Source organism: Lepisosteus platostomus, chromosome 4 (genome assembly GCF_059453375.1).
Source record: "Lepisosteus platostomus isolate fLepPlt1 chromosome 4, fLepPlt1.hap1, whole genome shotgun sequence".
NCBI classification, from domain to species: domain Eukaryota; kingdom Metazoa; phylum Chordata; class Actinopteri; order Semionotiformes; family Lepisosteidae; genus Lepisosteus; species Lepisosteus platostomus.
The window spans coordinates 27,162,914-27,178,721 of NC_142614.1; the positions used below are offsets into that span (position 1 = coordinate 27,162,914).

Consider the following 15,808-nt stretch of genomic DNA (forward strand, 5'->3'; position numbering starts at 1 on the left):
TTTTAAAACATGAACACTTTTTTAAGCAAACCCTGTCATGTACGATATGCCAGAAATACATTTGTCACTTGGAATTTTGGAATCGTCTTATAAAAGAAAGCAGATCAAGTTTGTAATGGCTCACTAACTTATCATATCAGGCTAGCAAAAACTACAAAATGTACAGCTAATCAATCAAGAAAGAAAGCAACCAATACGCCCCATTTATCAAGAAATCAATACCTCTGTGCCATCAGTGTGTTTGAGTAAGATCTAAGTTGGACTTGCCAAGCCCTGTTTAATGATTAATCAAGGTTTTGTGTGGATCACGCTAACAATAGATAAATACACTGTTTACAAAAAGGGCCAGTTAATGGGGAGTTCCAAGTATGATCCTGGCCAGGTGTGTCTAATCACCACAGAACTTCATTTACATTTACAGTGGTTGATGGCAGCTTGGTGTTACACTGATCAAGTTCCAAGACCTCATTTGCTGGGCTCATCCTGACATGACAACATTCTAGCAGGATAGCTGGGGTTATGCTCATGTTATCATGGTATATGTCATGTGATTATGTTGCTTATATAACCTCTTGGGAGGTGAGGATGTGACTGTGGATGCCCTACTCATCAGACTTGAGACCCACTGAACATTTGTGCAATAAATGTTCAGGCGGAGCAGGTGGAGTGGTGGCTCTGTGGCTAAGGATCTGCGCCTGTGGCTGGAAGGTTGTCTATTCAAATCCCACATCAGGCAGAGGAATCCTACTCCGTTGGGCCCCTGAGCAAGGCCCTTAACCCCAGCTGCTCTGGGGGTGCTGTATAAATGGCTGACCCTGCGTTCTGACCCCAAGCTTCTCTCTCCCTGCCTGTGTGTCTCATGGAGAGCAAGCTGGGGTATACGAAAAGAGAAAATTCCTAATGCAAGAAATTGTATATGGCTAATAAAGTGATCTCATCTCTTATCTCTTGTTCTTATCTCATAAGATGGGATGACATGTAGCAAGCAGGGCTCAGAGACCAGTGAACAGGTGCTGTGAACACACACACACGGGTGTCCAATCAACGTGCTGTATTAAGGAACTCCTTAGTAAAGAGCAGCGGTAGATACCTGTCCCCATTCCCCAGTGATCCAGCGAGGGGGGGGGCAGCGGCCCAGACTGCAGCGAATCCTCACTGGGGGCTTGCTGACATCGGGGCAGTGGGCAGGAGGGAAGGTCTTGGTCAAGTCACTGCTCTTGCACAGCACAATCCGGTGCTTAAAACCTGGGCCACACTTTGGCGTGCACTGGAGACATAGAAGAAAATGCAATTCATTTCTCCACAACCCCTTATTACACCGTTAGCACTGTAGAACACCTAAGAGCATACATACCCCCCAAAACACAGATCCTGTGATTTGAAATTTCCGATGGGAAAAGAGACACCTCAGTTTGAGAATTAGAAAAGTAAAAAAGAATACCTCAGAAAACTTTACACTTATTAAACGTGAATAAATAAATTTTAAATAAGGATGACAGGGGCAAATATGCCATTTTATATGTATTTTCTATATGGAAATTTTAACAAAGGTTCATGATACCCAGTGTAAAACTTTATTATATTGTGTTGATGACTTAGGCCATGTCTTTTCTGGATGCCTCCTGTTAGATAAACATGCACCAAGAAAGAGCATTAGTTAGATTTTTTATGCAAAAAAAGAGACTTAAATTGAAAGATGTAGTTCCCATGTCAGAAGAATACACACTGTATGTGTCATTACTTTCACCTCGATTTCTCATTTACAGTATGTTTCTGCCTCTAACATTTTTTTTCTGTGGATGGTTTATTTTTATTTCAAGACCAGCTTTGGATTTGAAGCGTCTTGAACCAGACCCCGAGAACTACCTGAAAGCAAATCTGGCTTCTGCAAAACGGACCGCTCTTAACGGCAGTCATGAGCCTAGTAAGAACTGTGAAAAGAGTTCTCAAGAGATATGACAAGAGAATGTGGGTAGATGTAACTGAATTCAATTCAATTCAAGCTTTATTGGCCCACAGCACACAGTTTTACCAACCAAGAATCAGCGCAACAGAGTTACAGAATGATAAGGAAGAGGACAGTTACGATACATTGAAAGAGATATTGCAGTGGGGATGAAAGATTTCCTGTGTCTATTAGTATTACACCTGGGGACACAGAGGCATCTCCCAGACGGGAGAAGTGTGAGCTCACAGTGGAGGGGGTGAGAGACACACTCCATAAACCAATTTTCTTTCTTTGCTTCCTTCTGTTCGTAGATGATATTTAAAAATAACGTATGCAGTGCATGACTCCAAGAAACCTTGAGTAATTCTGGCTGTACCTGAATTCGCAAATCACAGAGACAGCACACCTGTTTAAGATTGTAAAGATCCAGCTTCAATTCTCACTTGCTGTGCTGCCCACAATATGAAGTTAAAACCCTCATCTGTGTGTTGTCTCAGAGAAGAGACATTGTAAAGAACACTTAAAAGGTGCTTTGATGTTATGTTTAGAAAACAACAGGATAAGACCTTAAACCTCTCAGATACGTCCTGTCCTGTTCGTCCTGATTTATGAAGCCTGATGAAATGGGGGAATCAAATCATCACTGGCAACATTAGCCCTGCCAAGTGCTTACAGAAAGGGGAGTAACACACTCTCAGATGGGTGAGGTATAAATCAAAATTTACCCTTACATCATACGGGGATGAAATTCAGCTACTGAAGGCTCTGGATAAAAGACTATGCGTCTAGTGTCATTCCGGAAACAAGCACCCAAATCATTTATTCTTACCGAAATGTCAAACAGAGTAACAGCTCACTTACTGAAACAATTTCCTTGCATTGGAGTGTTGCAGGGTTACAGACAATAATGACTTCCAAGACACTTCACAGGAAGGTCACGGGCCAAACAAGGCTTCTCGGAACATGTCAAGGGGCTGCGCAGTAAAAGCACAGCGAGTTCTCACTGTGACAGGAATGTAAGGGGCTCCTTACCTCTGACCAGTCCAGGGTCACCCACTGAGGGGGACAGGACTGGTTGTTGCAGGGCTCTCTCTCTATGGGCCGGTGGGTCAGACAGTGACTGCCGTCCAGAGTCTCCTCTTCGGAAGGACCAATTTTCCGGATACAGAGGACAGTGCGCATGCGCGTACCCCCATCACATGTCTTACTACACTCGGACCAGTCTCCGATAAACCACCTGGAAACAAAATGAGAAATAACGCTTGTAAAAGCTTTCTCTCTGGATTGTTTTTTTTATTTTTAGAAGTTCACATTTTGAGTAAAGCATAACCTCTGATATATTGATTCTGGACATTGTTTTAATGAGCTCCAGGTCATTTGGATTAATTTATCACTCGTGACTGGATTTAAGACTATTGAGCAAAACTAAACTAAACTCAAGCCGAAACCGTGGAAAGAAAGAAATGTAGGACGTTACAAAAGAGAGGAGAGCATGCGGCCCACCTAATTCATAGTTTATTGATCCACACATTGCGTGCAAATATTTCTTGAAAAAAATTAGGGTAGTGGCTTCAACGGTTCCCACAACTGTTTGGATAAAGAACTGTGTGTTGTTGTTTTTTTTCTTTTTTCTTTTCTCTTTCTTTTAGCTGTGAGGCGGAGAGAAAAAGGGTGGTGGGATATGAAGCAATAGAGAACAAAGATCGGAGCATGTAAGAATTGAATTACAAAGTGTTTTTATAGAGGGTGTAAATACCCTTTACCAGATAAGTAACCCTGCCTCTTTCCTAGTTTGTGGAATTAGCCTCGACTTGTTCCTCTGTAGTCCACATGCTGACATGGCTTCTAATTTGAGCACTACATCACCTAATTAGTGAAAGAGCTAACCGAGCACAACTGGTGAGGAGATTTGACCTGCTGAACATCAAGGCAGGTGAAAGTCAAGAAAGAAAGGACCTGACACGCCCCACTTATCAAGAGTCCTGTTTACTGATCAATCAAGGTTTTGTGTAGATCACATTAACAATAGACCAATACTGCTGCTACACTGATTGAGTTGGAAGATCTCATTTGCTGGCCTCATCCTGACATGACAGCATTCCAGCAGGACAGCTGTGGTTATGCTCATGCTGCTTGTACAATAATCTTGGGAGGTGAGGATGTGACAGTGGGTGCCCTACTCGTCAGACTTGAGCCCCACTGAACATTTGTGGAATAAGATGGGACAGCCTGTAGCAATTAGGGCTCAGTGAACAGGTGCATGGTGTCCTCTGTGAGAGTTAAGGAACAGCATCACATAAAATACCACCTGCAACCTGGTACAAAATGTGTTGCAGATATACAGATTATATCAATTAGTGACCACTCACACATCTAGCCCATTACGTCCACATTGACCCCCATTTCATCAGCTCTGATGATGAGAAATGTTATTCAATGCAATTAATTTATCTACAGTATGTGACATCTGTTCACAAGAAATGTCCATGCAGAAAAAAAGTTATCCAGAAAATGAAAGCTTTATGAATTTATTGCAGTTACAACTGCTGAGTCTATCTTCACTGTAGATTTGGTGACATATTAGTTTTAAGGTCATATAAAAACATGACTATAACTTCTGGATTAGGATTCTGCGTACCTGAGCTTCTATAGCAGTGATTCTGAGGCCTAGTCCTTCAGTACTGTGACTGATGTTTTTTGTTCTAAGCTCTTAATCACCAGGACTAATTGTTCCCAGGAACTGATCTACTTGTTTGATTAAGGTTCATTTTCTGCACTGACAGTACTTAGATCTTGGTTTGGAAAAATACCCCATACAGTAGCACTTAGTCCTGGTCCTGAATGACATCTGTGCCGTCTCATGTTTGTTCTAGTCAGGTTTTTAATCACAAGTTATTTTATTTCAGTTTGAGGCCTTTAATAAATTTCCTCTCACCTCTAATCGACATGCAGCTGGAGCTAATTCATGAGATTCAGGATTTCCCTCATTCAGGTGCGTGAGCTGAGTCCAGCCAACTGGACTCAAGCAGGAGAAAACATACTGATTCACTGTGGGAGTTGTCAGACACAGTGTCAATCCCACCTGTTTCTGTTTATCATCAACTGATCATCTTTTCAGAACTGTTTTTCATGAATAACGGAGCTAATTCTTAAAAAACCCAGTTGATAATTTACTGCATAAAGTACTGAATGCTGAGATTATTGGAAATAAAGGTACTTCAGGGTAACTTTGAAAGCGAGGACTGCGTGAAGAAAAAGTCCAAGCTGGTCAGTTACAGGCAACAGTCTGCATGAGGGATTCTGGGCCCAATCTGAACAGACACAGGGGTATACAGGACCAGAACTGAGAACCACTGGACTAGAGGATGAAACAGCAAGGGTAACAATTGGATGCTGTCCATCTAGCTGATGTTTTCTTCATTAAAATAGTTAATTAGCAGATGTCAGCTCCTACCAGGGTTTTGACACTCTGCTAATGACCAGTTAATACTGTACATATATATCATAAATAATTTAATGGAATTTGCAACACCTTTGCAAAACCATGATGTATTTTGTTCAATCCAATTCATTTTTAAAGCTAACACTCAAAGGGACGTAAACAATGTGAAATGTCTGTCCAAATTACTTTATAAACTTTTTTGTGGTGAAATATTTCCTTTAGACAAGCTTAGAGCCAAGTGTTAAACACTATTAATTTCCTCCAATGCAAAAGTCTAACATATAACAAGGTAATTGTGTCTCTTTTCTTGTAGGTTTGTCATTTTTGTTGTCCTCCTATGAAACTTGGCCTTTGTTTAATGTTAATGGAAAACTATGTTTAAACACTAATTATAATAGAAATGTGCATCAACTAATATGAACGTTTCCCTTGGAAAATAAAGCGTTACCAATTAAGTTTTAGAAAAAGTAAATAAAGCTACCTGCCAGAAATCTGGAATAAGTCATTTGTTTTCCAGAAAGCAGTTGGTGAAAAGTCAGGATTTCTTCAAGAAGTGTGTTTTTAAGTTTCAACAACAAATAAATCCATCATCAGATTTGGCAAGGCTTGACAATATTTCTGTTGAATAATTAAATCGATAATGGTATGCGTGCATTCTAGCTTTCATAGTACAAAGTGGTTTCTCAAATCAGCAGCTAACTGCAAAGACCCTAGAAGATGCCCATCTGACTGTGATGGGTCAATCACACCAGACCTGGCCTAGTGCCTTGGCAAAAACACTACAAACTTGACCTCCTGGTTTCAGTGCAAGTGTTCAGAAACAAATTAACATTTCTCATGGATTCTGGGTTCAAACACTGAAATACTGAGTTATAACGCAGAGTATTTTGCTTTTATTTGGCACTGAATCTGCCAATTTAAAACCAGGAACATTGAGAAAGAAAAAAATGTTTTTCTACACTTTTCATATATATTTTTGCACACATTTTAAACAATATACTCCTGGAATTTGGCAGGTTGTAAATGATTGCAGAAATAGGTTCTCCAAATGATATCTGTAGTTGTATCTCATTTCACTACCATGACATTTTTTATAAGAATTTTCAAGCAAAACGGGAAAAGCAAAATCAAACCTTCTTGTAGAACTAAACAAAAAGTCCAATGTTTATCTATGACAACATATAAAGACATAAATTAAGCATTTACCTATTTATTTTTATTTCTACTTTATAGCTTGTTTTACAACAAATTCATATCTTCTTAAAAATACATTCTTTCAAACATATAATTAGCTAGAACTTTTAAAATGAGTATTTCCAAAGCTCTTGATTAAACTGTAGTTTCATTGAATGTAAATCAATGAGTTTTGCTGGTTTAATGTGTTTTTCAAGCAGATATACGGTCGCGTACTATAGGCTGTTCCAAGAGTGGAGTATTTAGAACTTTGCACCTCTAGAAAAGGACCCTCAATAAGAAGGAAAGCTGTAATAATTAATAAATGAATAAAGCCTGAATTGTTCTTTGTTGTAGGCAAGGAATGATTCCAAATACCACAATGCAATTTTATTAACAAACATTTTCTGCTGTGAAGCCGATTCAATGCCTTTATTAATTTTAAATACACTTCACATATATTCAGAAACAATAGCAGTTTCAAAATAGCTAAAGCAATTATAAGGCTGCGTAAGCTTTCTTATCAGAACATTTCCCATTAAAAGCGTTTTACACTAGTTTATATACTTACCCACAGTGTATCCCTGCTTGTAAAGGACAGAAGAGAGGTCCATATCATGTTGTCATTAGTCAGCCGATCTCACCAGTCGACCTCCCTAATAAACTTGACCTCAAAAACTAATGACTTTCTGAAATGAGCACAAACATGTCCTGGCTGTCAAGGTGGAGGTCACTGTTTTTTTTAATTAACCTCTGAAGCTGGCAGCCATGTTGAAATCATGTTTGGGTTCTTACACACACAGGCCGGCGCACTTACTCTGGGGGACAAGGCTCTGTATTGCAGGCTCTCTGGTTCTCCGGTGGCTTGCTATCGGGGTCGCAGTAGCTGTTCTGTACGACCGAGTTGTCATCTAGTCTTTTACACACGACCTCTTGCTTTTGGGAACCTTTCAAACAAGAACAAATTCACCAAAATGAACAGAATGCTCTAGTCCCATTTTCACATGCTAAAATTACTCTCTGCATGCACCCTATCAATGTACTATGTCAAGTATGAGATGAAGCTTCCAAATACAAACCAAAATTGCTAAATGAATTTGAAACATATTGTATCGGCGAGGCTGGATTCTGAACTGGCCTGAAAATGCCATAATTTCATTAAAGAGTAGCACTTATCAATACACATAAAGAGTACGATTATCTTCATATCTGCTGTAGTGCCATCAGATATCCAGTGTGATGTTTTAGCAGTAGCCAGGATCTCACTAACATAACACATAAAGCATGCAGGTTTTGCATTGCCTAGTATTTTTTTGTAAATCTTAGTATAATATGCAAACATGATATGGAATTATTTAATCAGTACCAAAGGACAGACATTTTGGCTTTATAACCACCACACTCATTAATAGAACAAAAAGAGTTCAGTGGCCCAAGGAGAACATTTTGCAACCCAAAACCTGTTTTGAGTGTATGTAATGACGTATGTGTGAATTTAAAATACGTGCTGATATTGTGTGCACTTAAAAAATATAATCCAATCTAAATCCGGCTAAGTTTACAGAGACCTAGAAGCTTAATAACTGGATAACATCACTAGAGCTCACTGTGGTTTTCTCTCAAATGAAAGGTACAGATATACTGCTAGATTAAAGACGGTGAACATTAAAGATCACTTTTGCTTCACAGAAAAGCACTGAACTTAATTAAATCATTTGGATCATGCACTAATGATAATAATCATTTATTAATGATAAATTCAGATAAGTCAGCTGGAGAACAGGTTTTCACACTCAACGTTTTACACAGAAAACAAAGCAGCGACAGAAACAAGAGAGCAATTAATGAAGTGTACATTAGGTAACAGGACATGACAGTGGTAGGTGTTGGAAAGGAATTATAAAACTGAAAACCTCAGGTTCAAAGGTGATTTTTTTCTGTTTTCGCTGAGAACTTTTACGGTTGCTGTCACACATCCATGCACAAAATGAAAAACAGACTGGCAGCAGATTGAAATGCATTGCCCCAGAATGGATAGTTTTGGAGTGTTCAATTTGAGAAAAGTACCATATCTTAGACTGCAAGATAGTACTGAGAGTTGAAAATATTAGAATTGTTTTCCCCAATTAAAGATTAACTTAAATCATTCAAACATTCACCTAATATGAATTCAATGTATAAATTCTGATAGGGGGTGCTAGAGATACATCTTATGACAGAGTAGTTTGAGAAAATTAAGGTGCCCAGTAACAACATCACTATAGTCTAAGAATGGAAGTACAGACATCTTGACCAGTATATACCTAGCGGAACATACAGTAGTTTGCAGCAAAAAAGTCTAAACTTGACTATAGTTTGCAATGTATTACTGAGTTTTTAAATAAACCACTATCCACCAGATGCCTCAATATTTATAAACTGTGATATACTGTACAGTACGCCAACTTGATCTTCTTTAAAATTAAAATGTCTGAGTGTTCCTAAATGAGCAATCTACAATTTTGACTTTTATTGAACAGTATTAAGTTTTACTACAGTTTAGAAAAAGAGAGTAGAAAAAACTCATATTTTTGGCAAATTGGTCAGTTTAATGAAGTGGATCCAGCTAAGTATAAGGTGACAGTGTCAGTAGACAGACAGATATGAAGGTTAGCTTTTGGTTCAGCAATAGTATTAATATGAATAGAGAAAAGAGTAGGACCCAGTGTGGAACCCTGTGGAACTCCCTTAGGAACACAGATGTTTTACATCAGTTTTACAAATTGTTATGAGGGAACTTATATTAAGACTTTTTTCAGAAGAACTGTATTAACCTCAAGATAAATAAGTCAAAAGCTAGACAGCTGCATAAGTGTGAATTATTATAACAGCACTGAGAACATTTATGGTTGCTATAACACATCCATGCACAAAATGAAAAACACAGTTGGATAAAATCTAACAGCCTTCTAAAAATCAACTTGTTAATTAAGTACTTGTTCATTTTTTCCATTATCTTAGAAAGCTAAGGCAAAACAGCTAAGCCTTTAACAGTTAGGGTCTGATTTATCATCCCCTTGTTTTGAAAGAGATTGAAAACAGAGGTTGACTAACTGGGTCAGAGGACAGGATATTAAATGAGCAGCAGGTTCTCCAAAAAGTCATTCAATACAGTTATGACCAGCAGACTTCCACCTATCCATTATCACAAAGCTGCTTATTGCTGGCAAGGGTCACAGCAACCTGGATCTTATCCCAGGAGCACAGGGTGCAAGGCAGAACCACAGCATACATGGACAATTTAGAGACATGAGTTACCAGAGCAAGCATATCTTTGGAAGGCAGAAGGAAACAATCCATGCACACTTCACACAGAAGTGTACATGTATGTTACTTCAATCAACCACCACCAGTGTTCCAAGGCTGTAAGCTATTACTTCCATTTCAGTAAGAGGTTGTATTGTAAAATGGTAATAACTCATTCTGGAGATGTAATGGCTTATTTCTAATTAGCCTGAAAAAAGGCAATCAGCAGGTTTCTTGTAGATTTTATTATTTGACCAACCTACTGTGGCTTCTTTTGCTTAATTAAAGTTGAAAACTCAAGGATAAACCTATTGCAACTTTTATCTCTGAACCAAATAATTGATACCTACTTGACAATACTACTAAAACAATATTGACCTCCAGATCATAACAGTGGATCAATCTGTTTTGAAGATTTTGCTGGAGAAGTACTGAAAGAAAGATCTTAGAATCCTAATGAGATTTATGAGGCATGTCATCTTATTTTCCTTTCAGCTTTGTCTCTGCTCTGGACAATTCACATTACTTTAAAGTTTCCTAACAGTACAAACCAATTAACTGTACAAAATTTGGTTCTACTTTTTTGGTTTGTGTGTATCCATTATTATGCAGGTTTTTCAAATAACCTGCAGGGAAAGAGTTGTGAATCTGAAGGCATGGTGATAGAAAAAGCACCAAATATTGCTTGATTTAAATAAATGTGTTAAAACATTTATATGTAGTTTTTATTTTTATTTTAGTGTTATATGAGTGGATGGCTATTTATTTTAGATGTAATAAAAATGATGTAAAATATAACTGAATCTGCTGTTTTATCACTGTGGTGATCAATTGCCACAGATTTCATGACAACCAGAAATAATAGCCTTAATTTTCTCATTTAGATATTACATATTACATATTACATATTACAAGTGCAGTCAGTTAGACTCAAGAAAATATCTGTGAGAGTACAGAAAAGCTTTAAATTATCAAGACTAATAATAGTGGACAAGAAAAGGAGGAAATAACATGACCAGCTCCTTCTGGAAGACCTGAGATTAATTGTTTCAGAATGGCTTTACATTAATAAGGCTGAAAAAAAGAGCCATAACCCCTTCATAAAGACTATGCAACAAAACATGAATACTATACAGTAAAATACAATTTCCCATTCAAATACCAAGAGCACAGTTACCCTTGTCTTTGTGAGACCTCAAGTCTTTAATAGCGTCTTCCATCATTTTCAACTTATTTCACTTTACCTGGATTTCTGCTCTTAACTTTTCACTGAAAGTATATCTTTGTTTCTTTCAGCCTGATTCAAGTGAAGCTCAAATGTTATTTCTTAACCAAAAATATTAACATTTGATATTAAAATATTAAATACTGTTGAAATCTAATACTTTTATGTTTACACCCAGATAAATCACTCAACTCTTGAAGGTTTTACAGATATTTAATAGATATAGCTCACAGTAAAAAATGAGAAGTTACATTAATTATCCTTAAAAATTGTTACCTTGAATAACTAGTAAGGAAATATCATTTTTACCTCAGACAAGATATTTTCATGAAAGACATACAGTAAAAAGACAGACAAATGGGAGCACTGTGAAAGATGCTTAACATTAAATTTAACTGAGGCTTACTTTTTGGTTTAGCAAAGGTTCATGCAGATTTATAACTCTAAATTAAATGTCTGTAAAATATCTGCCAGTTAGGTCCATGCAACTTTTAAAGGAAGGTTGTACTTTTAGTGGTTTAGTGACCAAACTCCCCAGGGTTTGCCAGTTCTGTTTTTATTAAAAAACAGCTTGCAAATACTTCAAATGCTTTTAAATGGCCATCTATAAAAGCTGCAAGGAACATTCTTTGTTCTTTTATAAGAAACCTTACTTTGTAGGCAAACAAAATGGTTTAGTCGTTTTTTGTGATAGGCCACATGAAACTGTGGCTGTAGAGTTAAAATATTTAATTATATAGCAGCCAGGCTGCAGGATATCTTCCATCTGTAAAACAGTTGTACTGGTTAACCGAAAGAAATGTTTAGGAGCTCGTTCATACAAATTACAGAATAATCATGTCAGACTGAAAATATACCAAATACAAGTTATGTTTGTATACTTTGTAAGACCCTTTAAGCTTTAAAATAAACAGATTTGGGTTCATAGGGCCATAAAACATCTGTTAAATTAACACTCCGGATTATTATTTTACATTTTAATAAAATCCTTTCCTGAAACATAATAAAATCTAAAAGTGACCTGAACACTATTTGTACCTTCAGAAAACACAGCTGTATATTGTTTGTGAAAAGGCCACCAAATTAATCCAAAATCTAATTAAAACTAATAAATCATAGCTGATGTCAAAGCTTGGGGAATTGCTATAAGTGTTACATTTGTTTTAGGATCAAGGTATTTTGGAAGATAATTAATAATTTACAGGTAGAGATTATGATGTCAGGAAAGATGGGAATGTGAAGGTACAGGCTGGTCCTTCATTTAAAATAAAAGGTGTTCTAAAACTTTGAAAAATTAAAAATTTAAAAGACGAAAAAGCTGTGTGAAGCATTTCTGCTTCTTTTCTAGAATGCACTAAATCGCCAAATGCTGTGGTAGAGATTCCCTATTACTGGCAAACTGTATCACACTTTAACAGGCCCTTACCTCCTGCACATGTTGCTGAACACTCTGACCATGGAACATGGTGCCATGAGAATCCTACTTCATTGTCCCCACTGCCTGTGCGCATGATGGGAACGTTGAACTTGTACCTGATGCCGAGATTCTGCTCCTGAAGGAGAACCTGGAAGGAAAAAAAAGGACTGAAATCCCAGGAGCGTGAAATAAACCCAAAGCTAAACTCCAAGATGCGCACCTGCCATTACATTGCCCTTATTTTCAGATGGTGGTCAGTGGTTGCTAACGGTTTGTACTACTTTATCCAATGGAGAGATGCACCAGTGAAAAGACCTCTAACCTCTGCACCGGCAAGCAAATCAATTGGCTTGTTTGCCCTGTTCTGCTTCCCCTATGAGGTATTTTCCATGTTCAACTGAAGTACACTTCAGAGATCCACAACAATCTTTGGTTAGAAGAAAAATGCTTGAGTAGAACACTGAGTTAATGAATTTAACTACATTTTGAATTTCTCTCAGGTCCTAAAGCAATCCTGCTTGAGGATTACAACATGTGAGAAAAAAAAAGAACATTTTTGATCGGACTAAAAGAGTCAAAAATCAGAAAAATGCAATTATGTTATTTATGTAGATCTACTGTAGTTCCAAAACCACTACCTGGGTACATTTTCATTCATCTATTTAAATGCAAACAACTGGCCTTTTTTAGGTTTGCACGTAGGAGTTTGGCTTTCGTGGGTCATAAAAGACAGCTTTCAAAATAAATCTGCACAGAAACAGAACCCCGAAGAATCTGCAGAGGCTCATATGTCCTGCCTTTGAGGATTTCACAATAAACATTGGTGTCACATGGTTGAGGGACCCATAAAGAGCCTTTTACTTTCAACAGGTTTGTGCATATGTACAAATACTGTGAAACATCATTTGGTCACCTGTGAAAGAAGAAACTGCAAAGAACACAAAATAACAAAATTTCGGTAATAAAACTGAGCAAAGAAATTAACTTTTCACTGATGCTGGCACTGCCTATCCTTCTACATTACTGCAGCATCAAAGGGCTTTCAGTAGAAATTCATGGCTTAAGCTCATTATCTTGCACGGTTTCAAGTGACCCCAGAAAAAGTTCAAGTGGTGAAAGATCTGAACAGCACAGTTAACCTCCACACTGTCCTGGCATTAACAATATGATGTGAGATTCAAGAGGGTCTGCTGATGTAGTAAGTGCTACCTCTCTGTCTCAAAGTGCCTAATTAGTATCTGTATTGCAGATCATGACTTCATGGAATTTAGTCTGAAACTAGTACCTAATTGAGGGGTGCTCCAGAATATTGGTTCTTTTAAAGAATTGAGAATGCATAGGTAAAACGCAGACATCACACTTTTAAATACTGCTGAACAACATGCACCAAAAAGGCACTTTAATTTTTTTTTCTACAGGTGCCATAGCATAACAGAGTCATGGCCAGTAGTGGTAGCAGTGGTATGGTAGTCTCCTCTGAGCAATAACATTTGCTGTTGGATCACGCTCCTGTTCTATTGAGATATTAAGTCTCTTTTCCTTGTGATGTACAGTACAGTGATATGTAAGGTGAACCATTGTACAGTGAAAAGCACAAGCTTGCAAAAGGATAAGTGAGATGAAATTTGACATTTTGATGCGTCCTGATGATTTTGTTTTATTTCAGATCAAAGGATAAATGATTAATTAATAGTATATATTTTAATTTTTTCTGGGCATTATTTTGCAAACATGTTTAGAAGTGTACAGAAATTTCCTGTCTACCCGTGTCCAAAAAATGCCTCCAAAATCACTGGGCAACAATTTACCCTGCAGCATGACAATGACCCAAAACACACTGCACATACCAAGGAGTTCTTCAGGAAGAAGAAGTGGAAACTTCTGAACTGGCCAAGTCAATCTCCTGATTTCAATCCTATTGAGCTGCTTTTTACTTGTTGAAAAGGAAACTGAAGTCAGAAAATCCTACAGACAAGCAACAACTGAAAGTGACTACAGTCAAGGCTTGGCAAAGCATCTCAAAGAACATGTTAATAATTTGGTGATGTTGATGAGCTGCAGATTTGAAGCAGCCATTTCAAGTCAGGGGTATACAGCCAAATACTAACTTTACACTAGTTAAAATTACTTCAAGCTATTTTGTCCCACTACTTGTCATGAACTGAAATTGGGGGGGGGGGGGGGGGGTGGATGTCTAAAATGGTTAAACATGTGTGCACACAAATATCCAGACAATTTACAGTAGGACCTTCACACTAGCCAGGTATACTGGAAAAGGTTAGCCATTACATTTGCGACAAAAAGTGAAATTCTGTGTCATCCTGACTCATGTATTAAAAAACCCTTTCAAAATAGAATTATTGAACTTATTGAAATAAACATACGTAAAACAAGAATTCCTAGATAAATCAAGATGGTTGTGTTACTGCCATTACTCTTGCTTTGTTGTCATTATTCAGCCTGTACCATTAATTACTGTATTTTCAAAAAACATGCAACCCATGAAGTCCAAACATATTAAGTATCAGTCTACTGCACAAAACATTTACACGTGACACATTCCTGCTTTTTACCAACATGACCACTCAAGCATCTTTTGCTGAATTTCAACTGCCTCTGGCTTTGGGGCGTCTATTCTGATTAAACTAAACCTTGTCAGATTTCACAAACAACAAAAGTTGCTTTTGATTTGCACTTCACAAGTTGCTGTGATTATTTTCTTACCCACAGCTGGTCAGATGGTGCTTCTCATGTCAATTGCAACATAACTGTAAGACTTGTAACTCCATAACTGAAAGACTCTTACAGTTAATGCATGATAATAAATTGTTAATTAGTGCATGGCAAAACAGGGCTCTTGCGTAAACCAAAATAAATGTCTGACTGTAAGCGTTTTCCCCCAAACTTCAGACTTCTATTGTTTTGGGAAGTGCTGTACAAAATTCCTTAAATTTGATTTCAAAAGACCTGCACAACACACATTACAAAAATATTTTATATGCTCACAATGGCTCATTACCTTCTTAGAAAAACTCTTGGTACCACTACCTGTTCTTCAAAAACAGCTTTTTTGGAAGCCCTCAGAAATTCTCAGCTTTCTATTTGAAAAGGCTAGCTGACAGTCTGAGATCCATCTTAAACAGGAGAATCCTATTTGTCAATCCTCTTAAAAAAGCTTGTGCCACTCTTGTAAAATCTCAACCGGCAGTACCAACTAGATCACAGTTGCGTGGTTTTTGACCCTACAACAAACTCATGGTGTTCTGTAGATGATCTGAAATCATTCATAATATTCTATTGTGTGCCTCAAAATTTAGG

The 15,808-nt window shown here is 37.5% G+C and overlaps 1 protein-coding gene across 1 annotated transcript in view; it reads right to left on the reverse strand.

The window, feature by feature from the left end:
• The window catches only part of adamts6 (ADAM metallopeptidase with thrombospondin type 1 motif, 6), a 101,368-nt gene that overhangs the window by 10,481 nt on the left and 75,079 nt on the right, over positions 1-15,808 (reverse strand). Inside the window, exons 20-23 of the mRNA XM_088629285.1 lie at positions 12,500-12,638; positions 7,381-7,510; positions 2,981-3,185; positions 1,091-1,267 (exon numbers count right to left, since the gene is read on the reverse strand). Coding sequence (XP_088485411.1) covers positions 1,091-1,267; positions 2,981-3,185; positions 7,381-7,510; positions 12,500-12,638 — 651 coding nt within the window. The remainder of the gene's footprint in view (positions 1-1,090; positions 1,268-2,980; positions 3,186-7,380; positions 7,511-12,499; positions 12,639-15,808) is intronic.